Here is a 20,978-nt window from a genome sequence, read left to right on the forward strand (position 1 = left end):
CTTCATGGTGCTTCTGTGGCAAAACTGATCTCTGTTTTGGGTACTTGCCCTCCAGTCACTCTCAAAAGTCACCCAATATTCGGTACTTTCATCTGCAGCTGATCCCCTGCTTCATTCCACCTTTCTGCTTCCTGCTGTTTCTCTGGGATTGGTCCTTCCAGCCCTGCTTTCTCTCAGACCATCCCTAGAAACCTTCAGCACCACAAAACTGCCCTGGCAGATGTCTCAGCCTGGCCAGAGTTGCCCTTGGCTTACTTCAGCGTTTTGCTATTAAAACCAGAGCAAGACACCTGGATGGGGTCATTCCCTCCCTTCAGGCAGCGGAAGGCAGCAGCTGCTGGAGGAGGTGGGACAACAGGGTTTGGCAACGGGACACAGAGTGTGCTAATGAGCAATAAAGTCAGAAGCTTTCACTGGAAAGCCATTTCCACCTCCAGCAACTCCACGTTCCCTGACCTAGCTGGGACAGCCCCAGGTACTGGGTCATTGATGTCACCATGAGACATCCCCAGCTCCATCCCTCTGCCCACCAAGCAGATCAGCTGGCACAGCTCCATGGGGCTGCTGGATCATTTGGGGAAGTGCTTTTCAGTGGTGGTTTGGAGGAATTTGCTCACAGCTCCCCCACCCCATAATTTGGAAGTGAGGCTCAGGGCCATCACTGTGCTGGTGCAGACACACCTGGGTGAGTGTGGCAGGGCTGGTGAGGCAGGGGCTGCTGTGGGAGCACTCCCTGAAAGCCTGAGGAAGCTGTTGGTGTTGCAGACGCCTGCCCCTGTGCCCATATGTCTGCTGATTTCCATACTAAAGGCATTTACTGTATATGTTTGCCGCCAGGGAAAGCTGCTGTCTACGACTCAGCTCTATTACTGGAAGAGCAGCAGCAGCATTTGTGCTGCTCTCAATATTGCATTTCCAGGACCTGCTCTGTGGCTTTCGAAATCCTCCTCCCAAGTCCCCACATCCCCCTGGGCAATTAGGGAGGATGCCTGGTGGGGGTGATGGCCCCTCCCCGTGTGGCAGCGTGAGCCATCCCTTCTTGGCCTTGGGAAGCGCGGTTCACAAGCCAGTGACAGAGGGATGAAATGCAAATATAGCAGTTCTTGTAAAGTAAATTAAGCTAACAACGAGGTAACAAACCGCTGTTAATATTAGATTAACTTGTTTGGCAAGATATGAAATGGGGTGAGCTGGATTGCCGGTGGCGGAGTGCTCCATAGCGCTAATGCTGCTCAGGGAAGTATAACAACCCTCTGACAGACAGGGGCATGCTCCAAAAATAAAATAAATTAAGTCTGCAGGAAGAGCCAGAATCTGTGCAGCAATTACACCAGCATTAAAGATGAATGGAGACGAAGCCTAAGATTTTGATTGCCTTTAAACACTGGCTTGTTTTTTAATCTCAAAATCAGACTGTGCTGTGATCAGCCATTAGCCCCAACCGCAAAAAAAGAGAAAGAGACAGAAGATCCCAGATTTTAACATCTGTAGTATGAACTTAAAATTCCTCTTTGATCTAAGATAAGGAGGCAAATGGCAGCTAATGCAGAAGTTAAAGGCAGCTGAGTGCAGTTGGCAGCTGGGGCTGACATTGGGAAGGATGGAGGCTTGGGCAGAGGGGTCACTGGCAGCCGTGTCCTCAGCACGGGGACTGAGGCACAGGCTTAAATGTCACACTGTATGCCAGTGGTCACTAAACTGATTAAGCAGTGGTTATCTTTAGCAGTAAAAAGGCTATCTGCTAATGCTAAATTATTAGCAGCTAAAATGCCATTTACTCTGCTCTGATTCCTTGAATGAATATTTATGCCAAGTGATGACTATAACACCATCAAAAGGTTTCCATGCTCTGCTCCAGAGAGTGGAAGCGATTATTCAACAGCAGGTCTGCACTCCAGCCCTTGTTTCTATTAAGCAAATTTGCAGCATTCAGACAAGAATTCATGATTGCATTGTCCTCCTGGGATTTTTATTTTTAAAGGCATCCCACCTCCAGTGCTCTATGGGGCATGGGCTGTGGAAGGTAGGCCTGTTCTGCTGTGCAGACACAGAAGAGAGGGATTCAGATGCTGAACAATCCCTCCCTTGTGTTTTTCCTTTTTTAACTATAAGACAATTGGATATTTGCCCCACCCCATTCAGCACTGAGAAGTTGTGTCCTGCCCCAGGCTTTCCGCCCAGTCTCCAGCTGGGGCTTTTTCCTGAGGCAGCATCATGAAATTCCTCCTTAGGTATCAGGAATCAGATGCCAGCCATGGTGATAAATCAAGAGGGCTGCCCATCAGAAATGAAGCCCCTGCAGCCCAGCAGGGGAGCAGTGCCTGGATTTCACAGCAAGGGCAAGAGCAGGGAGGCAACGGGAAGCCACTGCTCCTGAGTCATGGCCCACGGTGTAACTAAGGTGTTTTTCTCTGAAGGACTCGATTTTTAAACTGGCACCAAAACCCTCCTTAAGAATCTGAAGCTGAGCTGCCCCTCCAGCTTGTTTGGTGAGTGGTTTTGGTTTGGTTTTACTGCTCCCCTCCTCACCACAGGACAGCAGCCTTGCCCTGCCATTGTGTGCTGAATTGCAGCAAATCCCAGGGGCAGGCAGGCAGGGAGCCATCAATCCAGAGCACAGGAGGGACAGTCTGGCAGCCCATTTCAAAGCAAGGAATGGAAACATTTGGGCAACAAGCTGCTCCTTCCGTAGCCCCAGGGTGGCTGCCTCCAATAGCCTCTACAAAAAGAGCATCAACTCTCATCTGTTTCTCAAAAGACAACCTCCCCCCACCCCAAGAAGCACTAAAACAGAGCAGCAGTTTAAACACCACATATCCATAGGCAGCTATAAGCGGCTCTTTAATTGCTATTCCATGTTTATGGGAATAAAAAGGGATGAGGCCATGCATTTTATAATGGGTCTCCCAACTTAAAACATCTGTTTGTGAAGAAAAATCCACTCAATCAATCCACATGTCTGAGGTAGCTCTAGATGACAGGCAATATTTTGAAGCATGCTAAGTGTCTGGTGGTGTTTTGCTTCTGCTTAGCCATTATTCAGCACAGGTGTACATAAAAGCATTTCATGCAACAGGCAGAGCAGCACCGAGCTGCACTGCATCTGGCATTTGCAATTCAGAGAACACACACAAGCGACCCAGGACCAGCAACCAATTAAGTCACATCAGAAAAAAGTACTCGGTGTCTATTTATTAAAGGAAAGGGGGGTAAATCGAAGAAAAAGCAAGAAGACAAAATAAATAGAATTGCAGCCATCCTTTACAGCTACTGGTGCACTATATTAAAGTGACACTCACTATACAAAGAAATGTGTTTGATACAGTCCAGTGGGTTGCACATGAATTGCATAACCTTGAAAATCATTGCACAAAGCATCGCAGCAGGAACACAGTTCAGAATTTTTTCTCCGGGAGATGCTTCAAACGTGATCGCTTTTATTGCGCGGGAGGTCAAAGCACCTGGCATGGAGTGAGCAGAAAGGGCTGGGGCAGGGATGTGCTGCATCAGCACCCGGCCCCGTCCCAGCCCTGACATCAGCTCTCGCAGCAGCTCTGACCTGGACAAGCGATGCCCCACGGGAAAACCCCACTGCCTAGCAAAGCCTTGAAATTAATATTCTGATCAATGCCCAGGCACCTGTTGGCAGGGCTGCAGGGAGCCTGTTCCTTGCAGCCCGGACTGGAGCCACGGGATCAGGCAGCCAGCAGGAATTCCATGGCAAGGCTCTGAATCCACAAGGAGCCTCTCAGCCACAGCAGCCTCGGTGGGATGGATCCCAGCCCTCACCTGCCCCCAGCTCATTCCCTCTCATGATACAGGGAAGCAGGTGGTTGGATGGAAGTCTCCACAACCCTGCAGCAGCATTTCCCCCAGTTATTGTGAGAGAACCTGCCTCTGCTGTGATCCATGAAGTTTCCAGGGAGCTATGTACATGTTTCCAATAGTCTGGTCAGCTAAAGCACAGCAAATACAGGCTTTTTGCCACACAGGGAAGAAACCACAGCAACGATGACCAGGAAACATTCATAATTTTTAATTCACACCAGTAATAAAATTGCATTACATTTTTCATAAAATAAATGTTCCAGTTTATATACAGAAAACAGACTGTACAGAGCCCTCCCCCAGACCCCAAAAACTCACAAACATACAGGCAATGCAGTGCTCAGCTAAGCAGGCACAACTGTACATCTAAAATTGTAACTGCTTTGTGTTGGGGGGGAAAAGTACTACAATGTATATAGTCCTCTCTGGACCAAGAATTAAAAAAATATTGCAGGCAAGCTGACAGACGCCCTCGCTGCTCGTGCGGCCAAGCGCCCATCCCACAGTGCTCCAGCGAAGCAGGGGCTGTTATTGAACCTGGGACTCGAAGCTCCCGTTCAGCTGCCCTTCCTCATAGTCCATCTGACACAAGATCATGTTGTTCTTCAGGAAAAATTTGTCTCCCACGCAGAATCTGGAAGGTAAAAAAGAAGGATTAGTGGGTGTGGGTACGAACAGACATCGGAACGGGAGGAATTTGAGGCAGTTTGGGTCCGGAGGCGACTCAGGTGAGCAGGGTTTGAATTCCAGCTCTGCCAGTGCTTCTCCCTTTGCCATCCCAGGGTTTTGCTGTCCCTTTCCACAGCCACAGGGAGCAGCCTGGGGAGCAGGTCCCACTTTTTTCAGGAGGAGGTTGGGAGCAGTTAAGGGATTTGTCCCTGCAGACAAGAGATGTTGGCTCTCCAGCCAGGAAATCAAGCGGGCAATATTACACGGAGCCTATTTGAAGTTTTTGCTGGTATCCACATTTCCACAGTTCCCTCGGGTGAAGCAGTATTTACACTAATTTCCAGGCAAGGACTGGCTATTAAGTCCTCCCTCACCCCCTTGTGTACAGTGCTGAACAATAAATAGAAATTTCTCGGTGGCTGGACTCCTAACCTTTATCTTCATTGAGCGAAGGGCACTGCTCTCTATATACCATGTAAATTGTTCTGTTTGTCTTGAAGTTGACAGAGAAGCTTGTGATATTTAACAATTTTATTTGACCATTAAGGTCAAAAAAGTTCCACATATAAGATCAGAGAGGTGTGAATTGACAGCCAATAGCTTTTCCCGCCCTGCCTGCTTGCTCAGGAATCAGAAGCTAATCTTTACTTCTTAAGATAACAAATAATGTTCTCTGCCCCCAATTCGGGGGCTGCTTTTTGTCCATCACACTGGCAGGGCAATGACAGACCAGAGCACAGGCTGCCCCAAGAGCTGAGTCTGGAATCAGCCTCAGGTCCCTAAAGCAGAGAGGCACCCTGGGTCAGCACTGTGCCTAAAGGCAGCTCTGCACTGAGAGGAAAGGGTAGGTACCAGCCTCTGGCAAGGCCAAGTATCTACAGGGCTTTGAAGGAAGATCAATGGAGGTGTCTCCATCCTCAGGAGACTTAGCAGACCTCAAATGCCCATTTCCCCTGCTCCCAGGCAGAGCTTTGGCACTGCCCACCCCTTATCTAAAGTGCTTTCATCATCTGTAACTCAGGCAGCTTCAGGCAGAGCATCTTTCAGTGAACAGCTTTTATGGTAAAAACTGTACTGCACACACACCACCTTCCCCAGGAGCAGGTTTGACACAACAAATAACAGACACAGCTGCTTGCTTTTCACTGCTTATCCCCACCTTGAATGCCATATACATCTCCAGGAAGAGAAATGCAAAAATTACTCTTGCCACCAGCATCATCAACAGCTAAACCTGGTTTTGGGTGTAGAGGAGCCAAAGGAGGAGCTGGACAATTTGGGAGCTGGAAGGTGTGGGGGTGTGTATGAGCACATGGGAACTGAAATGCTCTACAGGGGTACCCTAATGTGACATGAAGTTTTGGGAGAAGGATTTGATTCACTGGAAAAGCAACTGTTCCTACCTGCCAGTAAACTGGGATCTCTTCAGCTGATGCACCACAACTGGACACAGAGGATGTAACAGGGTTAAAGTGAAGTGACTCAGGGCCAGTTTCACATTGCCAGCCCCCATGCTTGCAGCAGGGATGTTGCAGAGCCCGTCTGGGTGGTCAAACTCCAGCCAGCAGCAGTGAGAAAGAGGTGCTGAACCTACTCTGCTATTTCTTAAGAGTGATTTTCTTCTGAGCAAACCCACACTTGAGATAATGGCAAGAGAGGCAGCTGGATTTCCTGCAACCCTTGTAACACTGAGCTATCAGCAGTGACCTGCTTTTATTCAGCACTACGATGACCATGATGACTTTAGAACAGTTTAAAGCATGGTAGGCTGAGGGGTAATGCAGGACTTGATGCAAAACTGATATTGTAGGGAATGAAAGTAATGAAAACATTGCACTCTTGGTAAGAATATTAGAGATTCTGCTGTGATAGATTGAGCACTCTATACAAAGTCCAGCTATAGAAGGGCAAGCAAGCTGGAAGAGAACTAAGGAAAGGCCTTCATCATCAAATCTTTTCAGAGCTGAAGAACAAGACAGGGTTTCAGGTGAGGTTTCAGATTCAGAACCAGAACTGGCATTCACCTCTGCAACTTTGACTTTAGGGTTACTTAATCTTACTGTTCTCAGTTCAGCATCCAGTGCTGTCTGTTACAGGATCACTTCCATTCTGCCCTTTCAAGCCCAAATCTCTACAGAGTAAGTCATAAAAATGGGTAGCCCTCTGACCTTAGCAAGAAGTAAGAATTAACACATAGCCCATCTTTCAGAACTCAGCATCCCCTAAACTGAGCAAATCCCTTGTGCATCACAGCACAAGTCAGTCAGAACAGGGGGATGACCTGCACTCTCCTGCTGGACACTGACAGCCCTGGAGGCTGTCTGAAGGACAGACTGGGACCACACTGGCAACTGAAGAGGGAGGGGAGACAGAGAGGTGCTTTGGAACCTTTGAAATAAAGGGTGGAATTTAAAAGAAATTACTGAGAATGAAAACTAGGCAGCACTAGGATTTTATGGGGAAGAAGAAGGATGAAGTAGGAGTTTGGTGAGAGATGCTCAGCCTGCAGACTCCAAGGCCAACCATCACTCCTGACTGTGCAGCCCAGGGCTGCCTGAAGGAACATCAGGGAAGGGGAGCAATGCTGTCCTGCCCGGAATCATCAGGAGGCTGAGAGCTGAGCCTGGCAGCACCTGCAACACTCCTGAGACAAACTGGGGAGACAAACCCCAGAACTGCCTGGTGACTGCAGCAGCATAGAAGGAGCATCTCAGGGGATGAGGTGAGATCAGCCCAGAGTTCCAGAGTCACAAAACTCAGCTGGGCAGCTGGAAGATCCCTCAGAGAGCCCAAGGCAGGAGCCACTAGATGTCACTGCCGCCCCGGCACTGCCACCGCGCCGAGCAGGAGACAGCATCCACGGGAATAAACACTGAATAATACTTGTACCTTCGATAAACACTGCCCCAGCCTCCAGAGAGAGTGAGCAAAGCACCTTCTCTGCTTCCTCTGGGCCCTGGCACCAACCAGCTGGCACAGATCCATCTCAGGGCTGAGCCACTGTCGGACGTGCAAGAGCAGAACCGAGCAGCGTCTCCCAAGTTCAGGGGGAAGCTGGGATTCACACACATGTATGGCTGCTTCACGAGAGATCCCACTGTGACTCTTTTCTAGAGTGAGCAAGGAATGTTCAAGTCAGCATTTTAGCTTGACTTTTACAGAACTGGGTTCTCCATTTTCCCACAGGTTTGTCATTTCTCTCACACATTCCCATGGGATGAGGCACTGCATCCTAATTTCATCTCTGGGAAACAACCACAGATCCAGAACAGGAACACCTGCACAGCCCTTGGACTGTGGGCAGTCACTACGGCCTGACTAAGCAAGCAGTAAGAACTGCAAGCAGTTCCAGGTCTATCTTAGACAAGGATGGACAGATGGATGCATCAGAAGCTGACACAGTATCACGTCTGGTTCTGTGGGCCTCCATTCTGCCTATGATGATCAACAAACATGGTGCTGGGAAGATTTTTCACAGCCCTTCCAAACTCAGCTGGCTACAGGTAGTTCAGGGGAAAACACTGTGCATGGCCCTCTATTATACTCCCTGATGTCCATCTTCCACCCAGCACAAATACATAAGCCTCACTCGAAGTTATACCACCAAAATCCCCTGTTAATTACACAACAACTGAAGGGATTTGTCCCTAGTGTTGGAAAGGGCTTAGCCAAAGTATTTTTCTCCTTCCTCTCCCTTCTCGTTATCATTCTTCTTTTCCACCCCCAGTTCTGAGTGTGTCAGAGATGTGATTTAACTAAGATAATGTCAGTTTGCCAGAAGAGCTCCATTCTCCATCATCTGCCTTCTGCAAAGAGGGTAGCTCCTGAAAGGACGCTGGAGCAGTTTGTTTCATTCAGCAGCAGCTGTACAGGCTGTGTCTGTGCCCTCCCCCTTGCCCCTCCAACTCCCAGCAGCTCCAAGGGGATTTGCACTAAAAGGGCTACAGGTACTTACAAGCATCCCCAGGTCAAGCCTGGCAGCCCAGCCCCAGCCCTGCCAGCAGGCTGTGAGCCCCAGACGGGCAGGGCACATCAAACATTTCCCCTGCTTCGTGGGCAAAGGTATAAATTAGTTTGTGTGTACAATAAGTGTGTCCTCACCGCTGGTTGCAGAGCTGACAGGCAAAGCAGTCCAAATGGTAAACATTATCTCTGGCCCTCATCACCATCTCAAAGGCAGGGATCAGTTTACTGCAGGCAGCACAATTCCCGGTGGTACCAAAGAGCCTGCCAAAGAAGCACAATCATTAGAAGCCATTTTAATTAAATGGTGGAAGGACTAATTAAGTGTAATTAGCAGTATCAAATACTGTATTGCACCAATAAATAGAAGTTGCAGTCTCCATTTCACTGACCAACCAGCGTGCAGGAACTTGGGATAAAACTGCCTGGTGAGCAGGCTCCGATCATCAAGATGAAACTTCATTTGGTTTGTGAGCCTAGGGCTAATTTGCTGTCTAATGGAGAAAAGCATTAAACACTTAGAGCACTATTTTGGGGCTCACAAAATTTCACTCAAAAACTATCTGCCTCTCTGCAGCAGTGGGGTAGGTGCTGGGAGCTGCCCATTCTGCTCCACATGGGCTTGGCCACAGCCTGATGGAGGGACAGGCTGGCAGCAGGACACAGAATCCTGCAAACTTTGCCAATCCTGGCAGGAAGTGCTGAAACAGCTCAGGAAGAACCTCACTCACCTGGTGCTTCGAAAGAAAAAGCATGAGTTCTCTTGCAATGAGCTCACAGCATTTCTCCAGGCATCTCAGAGAGCAAGCCCTGCTCCCTGGCTGTGCCCCCCTCCTCCTGCCTCCCCAGCCCTCCCGGGAGCCAGCTAAGCCCTTCCACGGCGGCCTGAACAGCATGCTCAGCCGTTCCACTTCAGCTCCCTGCCCCTCCAGGACAGCCCTTCAGCACTGGAAGCTTTGCCATTTTCATCTTGGCTTTCGCTATCTGTCTCCCCAGATGTCTGTTGCTGCTGCAGCTCCTGCTGGGGGACTCAAGGAAGACTGTGGCATCCTTCCCGAGGCCCCCTTGCCCGCGGTGTCCCTGCAGACCCTGCGTGCGCCAGGGGCACGGTGCCACCGCAGCGTTACAGCCACACTGAGCCACGGGCTGACAGAACCAAGGCTCACCCCAGCCCCTGGTCACACGTGGTTAGTCACTTTGCCTAGAAGATGATAGAAATGGCATTTTGGGGGTGATGAGCCTCAAGACGTACGATCCCTGCCGGCCATTAGCTCAGTGCACGCAACGCGCCGCTGCCCGCGGACAGATCTGGGCTCAGGGTTTGTTTCGAGCCATCGGTTCTGGCTGATTCCACAACACGCAGATGAGAAACATCAGGAAAATCCATAACCAATTTCTAAACCTGCAATTTGCCAGGCTAATCAATACTAATTATTACTGGCCAGTAATTGTGAATTAAAACACCCAGCAGTGTTATAGAAACCTCCACACAACTCTCCCACCCTCCTACAGCGCTGTGCTCCCGAAGTCAGCACGCTCTCCAGCTGTAAGGAAGCCCACCCTTATTTTTCCTTAGAAGTGGAATGAGTGGTCTTTCATCAGGCCTGGCTGGAAAAACCCAGGCCTTCCTATGAAGGAACAGCACTATGTTTTCCCTGAGAGCTAAATCACAGAACAGAAACACTCATGCAGGACAGAAAATCCACAAAGGGAGTACCAAAATTTCTTCCCCCATGATTCCACCATCTGAAGGCTGAAAGGCAGAGTGAAATCCCAGCTGTATAATTTGCACCAGCAAAAGGCAAGCTGACCCCTCTTGCTCCTGCCCCCACAGGCAGGGGAGGCAGCTGGGCATGGGGCTCGGCTGCCTAACGCCAGCAGACCGGACTGGAAAAATGCGGCACTGAAAAGCATCCAGGTCTCCACCCTGGAACGCCCTGGCTCTCATTCAGCACCCTCTCACAAATCAAGCCATTACTCCAGACATCCCTCCCTTCCTCAGCCTAGCTGCCCCTTTCCACTTGGGCACAGCAAAGCCTGACAGCTTTTGCCAGGATTTTCCCATTTCCCATAAAACCAGGCATCCGTTTTTAGAGTACCCAAGTCACAGCCAACTCAAAAAAATGAGTCAAATGCATTAGGCAGGGAAACTGGGAGGTTAATCCTAGATTTGCTCTGTGCCCAGCACTGCTACATGCACAAGTATAAAATATCCATTATTCATTAGCATCACAGTTGTGTGGAGCTCAATCTAGATTAAACAAAATAAAGGGGCCCCAGACAGCACCATTTGCATTGTTAAGCAGGTGCTTTTCTTCAGCCTTCAAATAGGAGACTTTTCTAAATGGAAATGATGGGGAAATTTGGACAGATGTTCACTTAACTATTTAAACAGTTAGCTTAAGAAACATGAAAAATGTATTTGGCATCGTATTCACCTGTCTCCTTTCAGGGGTTTTGGGGGTAAACCAATTGTTAAACAGCTTTGACTGTTTGCATAAGATCTGAAGCTTATGTTCTGTCCAGCTGAAATCGTGTTGCCTTCTAATGTCTACATAATGTGGCTTCCAGCGAGTCAGCGTGCTAATCTTTGTCTCTTCTATCAAGTTTCACAGTCCTCCATACCCTCCCTTTCCCAACAGATGAACGTTTCACACTTATTCTAGCACCTCCTAATTTTAATCTGCTTTTCGGGGAGTGATTTAGAGCCCCATGTATTCACCACACTTCTAAAAATACGCTGTAGCTTGTAGCTCAGTGAACACGACGTTTTTGTAATCTGTTGGAAGAAAATGCAAAATGAACAGAGTCTTTTGCCTTTTTTTGTTTGCTTGTAGAAAACCTGCCACCTCTGATAGCTCCTGATCCAAAAGCTACTTGAGCTGAAACTTCCTGAAGTGGGGAGCTTAACGTTATTGGAAGGAGGGAGAGAAGATAAGGAGCAGGAGGAAAAACCTTTTACCCCAAGCCCCATCTGTGGTCAAATTTAAAATAACCTCACATGAACAAACTGATCTGCATTCTGTCCCCCAGACACCTTCGTAACAGATGCAACACTCTCTCACACATTCACACACACAAAGTTGAAGCTCATTAGAAAAATCTACCCGAAGATGTTTAGCCTCTACTTACCAGCTCAGAGTCACTTGCATAAAAGAAGCTAGAAATACAGAAAGTTTTCAGTTTGGGGTTGTTTTGCTTCTTCTAAAAAACCCTATTTATTCACTTCCCTTTGAAGTTAAAAGGCAACAATTTTTAAGTACAGATTTATTCCCCCTTATGTAACAGGAAGACCCAGCCAGCTTGTAAATAAGCATAGACTATGCAGATTTAAAATTTAGCACAATTAAACTTTTACCCTGTGGTAGTAATTATGTTTAATGGCTCTTAGCCTGAACTTAACCATGCCTATTGTTGTCAGCCAGTCTAAAAGCAGGAGTTTGTCCAAGGACAATTTTGTGTAGTTTATAGGCACACTAAAACCCCGCTATGCCCTGTTCTCATTGGCCATTGATGTCAGTGTGTATAGTAAAAATTAAAGCTAATTGGCATACAGGAGCAGCCCTGAATGCAAATGAACTAATGGGAAAAGAAGGGAGCGCTCCTGGAAGCAGTAGGCAACTGTCAAAGGATGGGGTTTATGTGGTCTTGTCTGGGTTAAAGAGCAGTCTTGTGTATGCTGATCCAAACCTCAACAACTCTGCGAGTATACCTCAAACTAATTCAAACCATAGTAATGTCACAGCACCCTGCAGGGATTTTTTTTTTGGGGGGGAAAGAATGGTAAAGGGCTCTTACTGTCAGGAAAACAGAAAGAAACATCTCATATGAAAAGGTTAATTTTAGCACCTTTTAACAGATATTTTTTTCAGCCAAGATGTTCAGGGGGCCTAAACTGAGAACCTGTTTGCCTATTTCTGTCTCCACTAGGAACAACAATCTGGCTTAGACATTACCTACAAGGAGAGAGTCCCTATTTCTTCTCGCCCCCTCTAGCCTGGTGTCTGACTAGATAGCAGCTTGCAATCAAAAAAGAAGAAGAAAAATCTTCCCTCCACAGAGAGTGCAAAAATTTGGGAGCTGTTGACATCATAGGAGACAAAAAAAGAGGAAGCAGGACAGGCACATAAAAATAATGAATGGTACAGAAAGGAAAGGTTGGCAGTGTCAATTGGATTTTTTTAAACACAAGAACAAAACAAGTTCAAAATTCAAACAGCTAAGTGGAGATTGATAATTATCCCCTCCCCCAAAAAAAGATTCTGTCAACACTGAAAGATAAGAATTACGAGCTGAAGGAGGACTAAACACTAACCCACAGATAAATATCTACATTTGTAGATATTACGTATGACTGCATATTTTTCCTACATATTTATATATTCAGATTGTCTGAATACACAAGTTTCAGAAGAGCTATGGAACTCCATGCTCATATCCTCCCCAGTCAGAAGGTGAAATAGGTTTTCCCATACACCTTCCCTGTCTACCTGCTGCTGTTTAGTTTCATCAGGGCCTGCTGGAGAACAAGACTTGCTTTATGTACCTGAAATCTATCCTCATGAAAAGAAACTGTTTTGCCTCTATCTTTTGAAACAAACCAACAACTGGTTTTTCAGTGAGGGTGGCTCTTAAATACTGCAATTAGTATTTTTCCTATCTGTGGATATTAGAAATATGCTGAGCTACAAGTGTGATTTGACTGGAGTATTGAATATATCAAAAAATGTAGGGAAAGCCTGAACATCACTTAAAAAGATTAAAAGAATAAGCTTAAAAGCAACTTCAGACAACTTTGCTGTAATTAGCCTTTGTGTAAGATTAGAGAAAGCCTCAGTGATAGGAAATACAGCACAGTAAATACATATTAGCTGGTGCACCCTGCTATCCAGGACACTGCTGTCAGTGCTGCAGTGAGAAGTCATGTCAGCTGAAGGAAAGGAAATGCATTTTGATACTAATGAAGTTGGTCAAGCTGTCCTCTCATGAAGCCTTCAAGTTCAATCCCAAAGAATTTACATCTTGCATGCCAAAGGGTTTGGCATTGAAGGACACAGCATAGCAGGGGGAGCTGAACCAGTACAAAACAGCCCCTGGCCAAGTGACCGCACTGGTTCAGAGATTATTGGGCCTGAACTTCAAGGTTGCTCAAGGGAGTCTGTTTTCACTTGAAGGACACATTTGAATGTTCACTTATTTTCACTCCTTTGGCCTCTCCCTCTGTATTTTCAGTGAGTATTTACCAAGTTGGGACCATGAGCAGGTAGGAGAAGGCCAAGCCCTCCTCCTCTGCCCCAGCCTTTCCCACGGTATAACTGGAATTGCTGATCTTAAACCCATCCCTGCTCTGGCACTGCTGAGCACAAGTGTATCAACATCTTCTTAGAAGAGTTTAAATACAGCAGTCAGAAAACTGCAAAGCTGAAAGTGCTAGAGGCATGCCAGTGTACCACAGCCAGGCAGAATTACTCCCCATTAGCTTTCCTCCTCAGTGACAAGTTGTGGAGATGAAAAAAAAAAAAGGGGGCGGAAAGCAAACAAACAAAGTACGGGCACAGGCTGTGAGAAAGTCCTGGACCAACTACTGCAGGGGAAAAAAAAAAATCTGTACTTTAACATCACAAAGCACAGCAATGTTGCCAAGACACATTGTATTTTGAGCCTAATTAATCCTCCCTAATCTGTACAGACACCAAGTGGAGAAGTGAGGGTGTCCTGTGCAGCATGCAAGATGCTCCCTATTGCGAGGCAAAAGCAGCACTTCAGCTTAGTGACATTTTTAGGCTTGGAGCAGACACCATTTGTTCAGCCACACTGCATTTATACCTCTCCTTCCCACACTAAACATGGCCCTTGAAAATCCAGCAGGGCATGCTCTTGGTGTGTACATGCACACTGTGCTTCTCCAGAGGGAAAAAATATCCCAAATTCTCTCCTTCCTGCTTCCAAGGTGCTGCAGCTTCTGCGGGTTAAAGCCACATCCCGAGTGTTAGTGGTGTCTTGGGGAGATTAACTGAAATTCTGCCTGTTGGGGCAAACACATCCCTGTTCCCAAAGGCTTGTTCTCACACAGCCGGTCATACTTTAGTGGTTTGGCTCAGGGCTGTTGTCTCTAACTTGGAGAAGGCCACCAGGAAGAGGGAATTTCTCTGCATCCATCCTCCTGTGCCACCAGAGCAAGGCACCCATGTTTGTGCTCTTATCCCACAAGAAAATTAAACCCTGCCTATTTGCCAGATACAGACCACTTCACCTGAAGGGCTCCTAAAAGTGATTCAGTGACAGAGTGAATGCCTGGGGGTGTTTGGAGCAGAGCAAAAACCCCCAGGACTCGGCCTCTGAGTCACTGGAGGCAGGAGCAGCCGGGGGTGGAGTTCAAGCCTCTGTGATACAGGCAGTGCTGAGGGGTGACAGGAGATGACAGCCCTGCCAGGAGGCCCCATCCCCATCCCTCAGGTGGGATGCAGAGGGCTGCTCTGCTCCCTGGAGGCACCAACACCAGGTGCAGAGTGATGCCATGCCGAGTTTGCCACCCTGATCCAAACATGTGGGAAAGTGGGTGAAAAGAAATGAAACCCACTGAGAACAGCACCAGGATTTCCCAGAAGGCCCTTCTCTCTTACTGATTCACCATCATTTTAAAATGCAGGTTTTTAGCTTTCTTTGGAGTCTAATTAAGGCCCCAATCAGTTTACAGGATGAAAAACTTTCCCAACGCCAGCATATCAAACACACAGAAGCAACAGTTCTGCTCCTCTCAAAGCAAGCCCGGCTCGCCTTTGCTCGTGTGAGGGCACCATGCTGAGTAAAAAGGAAAAATCACGTTCTTCATCAGCACTTCACAGTGAAATTTAAGTTGTCAGCTCCTCACGGGAAATCCTGATGCAACACCCAGCCCGTCCCTGTGAAGCGGAGCTTGGTGAAATGTTTAATTATGCCTCGGAACAAACACACATCGCTGCGTGGGGGCTGCGAGGAGCCATCTGAGCCTGCATGCTAAGCTGCTCTGTCCCAGAAGCAGCTCCTTCAATAGCATTTGCTTATCAAAAATAATTAGAGGTAGGAATGCTGGAACCGCGATTATGAAACAAATGGTAAATCTATTTGCTGAGATGAAATGTATTGAAAGATACATCGAGACACAGCTGGAGACTGAGGTGATACCACAAGGATAACAACTCGAGATCCAATTTCATCTTTCATGATTAAAAAATGAGCAAGAAAGTGTTTTATGAAAAGTGAAGGTTAACAAATGCTCCTTCACAAGCAATGACGACAGTTTATCTTTTGAAACAAATGATCGGGCTCCGGTCTGCTCGCAGCTGCTGGAACACGCTGGAAAAGATTTCTGCTGCAAACCCACTGAGGGTCAGCACACAGGGCTGGCAGCCCACCGTGCTCCCAGTGCCTGGGACAAAGCCAGCTCCAAAGGAACGCTGCCACAGCAGGGAAGGGGCTGGCACTGCTCCTGTCCTGACCCAAGTCCATCCCTAGCCCCAGTCCCTGCAGTGGCCATGGCTCAGCGACACCTGCCCCCAGGAGGGTCTCAGAGCTGCAAATTGGCAACAAAATACTCCAAAAGCCCTCTGACTGAATTCCTCTGACTGAATTCCTCTGACTGTTCTCCAGGTAAAGTGCTCCCTTTATGGTGCAACTACAGTGTGAAATATGGAAAGTTATTTTTAGGAATGAATTCTTCTAAAATTTGACTAGTAGACCAAACACTGTAAGCTGTTTAAAAAGGAAGAAAAAATGTGGATAGAGACTTTAAAACTACTAATGTGAAAGAATTATTTAATGATGGAAGTGGTTAATTCTACAAGAAGAATAATTCAAATTACCAGGAGGGAACAGGCAGTGGAGAAAATCGTGATGGCAACTTTAGCTCCTTCTATTAATAGAACTAATAGTTACGACTGAGAGAGAAAGAAATATTATGTGTAAAAGCCAACACAAGATGTTTTAAAGAAAAAAAATTGTTTTATACTTCTATAAATATGGGACTGCATAGCAGTACCCTTATTCCTAACCTGGGAGCCTGAAAGGGTTCCTTAGCATCAGGGGAACAGACCCCAAGAGTTCAGCAGAACCCCTCAAGAAATCCCAGTATAAACTAAATTCACTTATTTGTAAGAATACAAGCTACAATAGCTGTAAAGCTGCCTAAACAGCTGAAGGCTAATTAACAAAGCTGTCACAGAATTAATGTTATTCCTTCCTAGCCGAACTAGGAAGTTCAGTCAAATTTCCCAGGATATGACAATTCTACTGTTCTTCCCAACAAAAAACAGTCAAAGCCCTAACACTCTTAATTTCAGATAAAGGGAAAAAAATATTTAATGTAAAGGCCACATAACTCCTCACAGTTTAACGATGTGGCACAAATATTAACAGACTTCCCCTTCAGCAGGCCAGGAACTATCCCAACCTGAAAAAGGGAGCCAGAGGTGCTACAAGACACCTTTCAGGCACAGAAGTTTGTTGCAGAGACCAGGTTTAACTGGTGCTGTGGCAGAAGCTGCATGGCCATGGTCAAACACAAGTCCCAACTGCTGCCTTCCACTGTTCTTGTCATGAATTGCCCTCTCTTCACAAAGCTGGGACATGGGCCACTTCCTGGAGACTGCAATGCCTGGCTTCTTTTCCATCTCCAGCACAGGCTTCTGGTGTGCCCCAGAAAATCCAACATCATCTAGGGGCCAGTGGGAAAATCACAAATTAAGCTTTTCCATCTTGAAGCAGCATTCTCGGGGTAAACCAAGGAAAGAAAGAAAATGCTTTACAACTCCAGTGATAAAAAGGTCCTTCTAAACCTAACAGCATCAATACTGCTGTCCTTTGGCACTTTAACATGTCTGGTTTGATGCCACACATTATTTTTGTTATGAAACTAGAATAAACCAAAATCAATACGGTGCTTATTAAATGGACAAAACATGGGGTAGCTCACAGGTCTCAAAAAGTAAATGTAAATTGGAAACACTGTCCAGCTCAGTATTTCTAGCAGGGCTCTGCAACATATAGAATAAAGCTGAATATCTATCTTCACGGTCAAATAAAAAAAAAAATCACAAACACACCACTTTTTCAAGACCAGAAATGACAAAGTCAAGTGATAAATAATGGAGGATGACAGATGGAGAGACCTGGATCACTTGGCAAGCTGGGTGCAAACAAGATAAAGAAAAGATAATGTATAAACAAGATAAAACACAAACAAATACTTCAGAAAATAATGCAGCTGTTCTTCCTGGAAAGAAAGCTATTCCTGGAAGTAGCTCTCCTGAGAGATTTTGGGGGTCCTTGTGATAGTATCTAGCATGACCCAATTGTGATACAGAAAGGGAAGATCAAGAACTGAAATATTGTTCACTGACACATCAGAATTATGTCCACTACACAAAAAGAGTAGAGTTGAGTTGAAGAAGAAGAACCAAAATGCTAATTTGGGAGTGGAAATCTCTGTGTTGAATTTCAACTTTCTGGAGCTTTTTCAGCTTAGTACAGAGAAGGTTAAGGATGGTTCAGAGCAAGTGACTTGTGACATTAGTAAATATTGAGATTTGAAGAATGTACAAAAATTAATAATTAATTAATTATAGTGAATTCAATTATAGTGAAGACAGTTAACTCTTTCCCCTTCACACCCTTTCCATTTTGGCAAAGGCTGCTTATCTTGTCTTTTCCACCTTGGATGTGTCCACCCTTACCCAAGCTCCTCCCTCCTCACTTAGATTTTGGGGACACATCCCACATAACTAGACGTGGAGCTGCAAGTGCTGCCTGTGTGGCAGAATTTCAGCTGGGATATTTCGTGTGTGCCCTGAAGAGTTTCAGCTCTGAAACCCTCCCATGGGCAGGATTCTCCTGTGCACTGCTGGGCTGAAGGGCAAGGTGACAGCTCCCACATGGCAGCTGATAGACTCAGTCCTTCTGTCTGGCTCAGCGCTTAATCTCTCATCTTTAGAAGGAGAAAACTTGTTTGCTCAAGTTTACTAGGAAAATATTTACTGAAGATTTTCAGAAATGCGTTTTACATTGAAACACACGAAGCATCTGAGCACTGACACTAATCTAGGCAGCCCCTGAACACTGCAAGGTTAGAAGGCATTTTACCTTCCTATCTTACAACAGCGTGTTGGGTTTGTTTTGCTTCAGATGTTTTACTGGTTGAGCTTGCCTGGGAAATGCTATCAGTGCTTGAGGAAAAATAAAAGAAAACATACCCATTAGCTGGAGATCAAGTACATTCTTCCAAAGGAAAAACAAAGCAAAACTCAGAGTGTTTTGCAGTGTGACCCTCATAATAATGTTTGCATTAGGCCTGCTGTCTTATTAATATTCATTTATGTTTGCATAAAGTATTTTGCACAAAACCCCCGTACACACCAGACAAAAAAATCCCACGTGTTGTTATGTATTGCAGACACACACTGATAGAATGGTTGTTACTCTGAGCTAGTGATGGTCTCTGCTGATTTCCTCAGACAGAAACATTTTTTGAAGTTGATCTGTAATTTTTGAGTTTTGCTCTGTTTAGTTAGGGAAGAGACAAGAGCCCCTTGGGAGGAAACTTACTCAAGACTAGAAGTCTGTCTAAAAGCTATGACTGAAAGAGAAAAGGTAAAGGTTTGGTCAGGTCTCAGTCAATATGTAGCAGCATAGCATCAGAGATATGCGAGGAGAATTAAGGGTTTTTGTTAATTTACTCAGCAAGCAGAGTTTGTTCTTGTTGGTTAATAATAATAATAATAAGTCATGACCTCTGCCTTGTATCTTCACCTAAAACCAGGATTTCACCTCCCAGACTAAAAAATATGCTAAATGCAAATTAAAAGCCCTCTTTAGACAGTGGAAGAAACTCCAGTGTTTTCTGGGCAGGGCTGGCCACACACATGCACATGTTTTCACATTTTTAGGAAGCCAGACAGCTGGCAGCACGCGGAGAGGCTTCGGGAAGAGCCCGCAGTATGTCCCTCTATTTACCTCAGGTAATCTCTGCGGCAGAGAATGAGATTTGCTTTTGTGTAAAGAGTTGATCCAACCTCTCCAAGACGACAGTCACAGCAGGCACACTTTAGACAGTCTTCATGCCAATACTTATCCAGAGCCTTCAGCAGGTACCGGTCCTTGATCTTTCGGTTGCAGCCGGCGCAGCCCTTCTGCTTCCCTTTGGGTTGTACGGATAGCATCGGCACACCTGCAAGGCAAACACAGCCCTTCCTTAGAGCACATCCCAACAGCAGCTCGGGGAGCCTGTGGGCAGAGCTGGGAGCAAACCCTGCTGCTGCTGCTGCCACAGGAAGGAGCTGACAGTCGAAAAACCCTAACTTCACTTGCTGTTGCAGGCTAAAGAGGGAGTGTGACACTTGCAGCCCTTTTTTCCTAAGGGTAGGACTGACACAACGCACCAGACTCTTTCTAACCAACATCTTGCAGCAGAATAAACTGGCTGAAATGTCAACATTTATTTTTTCCCCTCATTACCCGTACCCCTGTGTTGTTAATTACCTGCCACAGGCAATTAAAAAGAGCTGGAGGGCCATCATTGTATGCACACCCCTGCTCCAGCATCTTGGCTGAATCGAGTTTGATGGGGAAAGGGGAGGAGTGGGTATAAAGAGATGTGGTGTGCCACTGTTTCTCCTTTCTTGTGAGTCCTGTGGGTACAGAGGCCTGACTGAAAGCCAGAGCAGGCCAGGGGCTGCTCCAAAATAAATCTGATTCAAAAGTGCTTGAGGACTGCTGAGAATAATCCCACCAGTGCCCCTCTGCCACTAATGAAGCCACATTCCTCAAGCAAAGCAGAGCTTTCCTCCTCCTCTTGTATCACTAGAGAAGGTAGCAAAAACCAGAAGTTTCATCCTTCTTGGAAAGCCCTGCTGGGAGTGCAAAACAGGGACAAGATAGCTGGGCATGAGATGGTGACAGCACAGTCAGCTCAGGAGGCTGGGGGAGACTTGCTGTGGTCACCTTCCCCTCAGTGCTGTCTCCAGCTTTTTCCTTTTCTCCAAGCAGCCAGTGCCTGCCATGGTGAGCACTGCTCACCCTGCTCAGTTTAAGAGCCAGGCAGGAAAGGACTTTATGGAATCAATAGGCAAGGTGGAAAAATAAACAAGGATTATACTGTGGGTGAGGGACAGGACAGGAAATGATGAAAGAAGAAATTAACTCACTGAGATGCCAGAATTCCATTTGCTCTAGAGCCCTGATTCAATTTGTTATGATTTTTATTTTTACTGGTGTCAGTCACTAGAAATGGCAATGCTGGGCCTGTAACAAGCACGCTGTGACCTTAACCAATGCAGAGATGATGAGAAGGGACACTCTGGCACAGCAGCAGGTGTCACTGGTTATATACTCTTACACAAAGTTAATCCACCCTTTCTGCAGGAAGCGCTGGATGTCCCAGAAAGAGCAGCTTGATAATAGAATTATTAACAGTCCCTTAACCAGAGAGGACTGAGCCAGTGCCACTGCAGTAAGTGACATTTGCTGCTTTCCTTAAAAGCCAGGGT

General features: G+C 46.5%; 1 protein-coding gene across 4 annotated transcripts in view; it reads right to left on the bottom strand.

The window, feature by feature from the left end:
• Window positions 1-4,012: 4,012 nt before the first annotated feature.
• Window positions 4,013-20,978, bottom strand: part of LMO1 (LIM domain only 1) — a 63,066-nt gene continuing 46,100 nt past the window's right edge. For all 4 annotated transcript variants that reach the window (XM_033061697.2, XM_033061696.2, XM_033061694.2 and 1 more), the window contains 3 exons: window positions 19,447-19,660; window positions 8,599-8,724; window positions 4,013-4,462 (listed from right to left, as the gene is read on the bottom strand). In XM_033061697.2, the coding sequence (XP_032917588.1) occupies window positions 4,357-4,462; window positions 8,599-8,724; window positions 19,447-19,652 (438 nt within the window). In that variant the 5' untranslated portion in view covers window positions 19,653-19,660 and the 3' untranslated portion in view covers window positions 4,013-4,356. The remainder of the gene's footprint in view (window positions 4,463-8,598; window positions 8,725-19,446; window positions 19,661-20,978) is intronic.

This window comes from Catharus ustulatus, chromosome 6 (assembly GCF_009819885.2).
Source record: "Catharus ustulatus isolate bCatUst1 chromosome 6, bCatUst1.pri.v2, whole genome shotgun sequence".
Classification (NCBI taxonomy): Eukaryota; Metazoa; Chordata; class Aves; order Passeriformes; family Turdidae; genus Catharus; species Catharus ustulatus.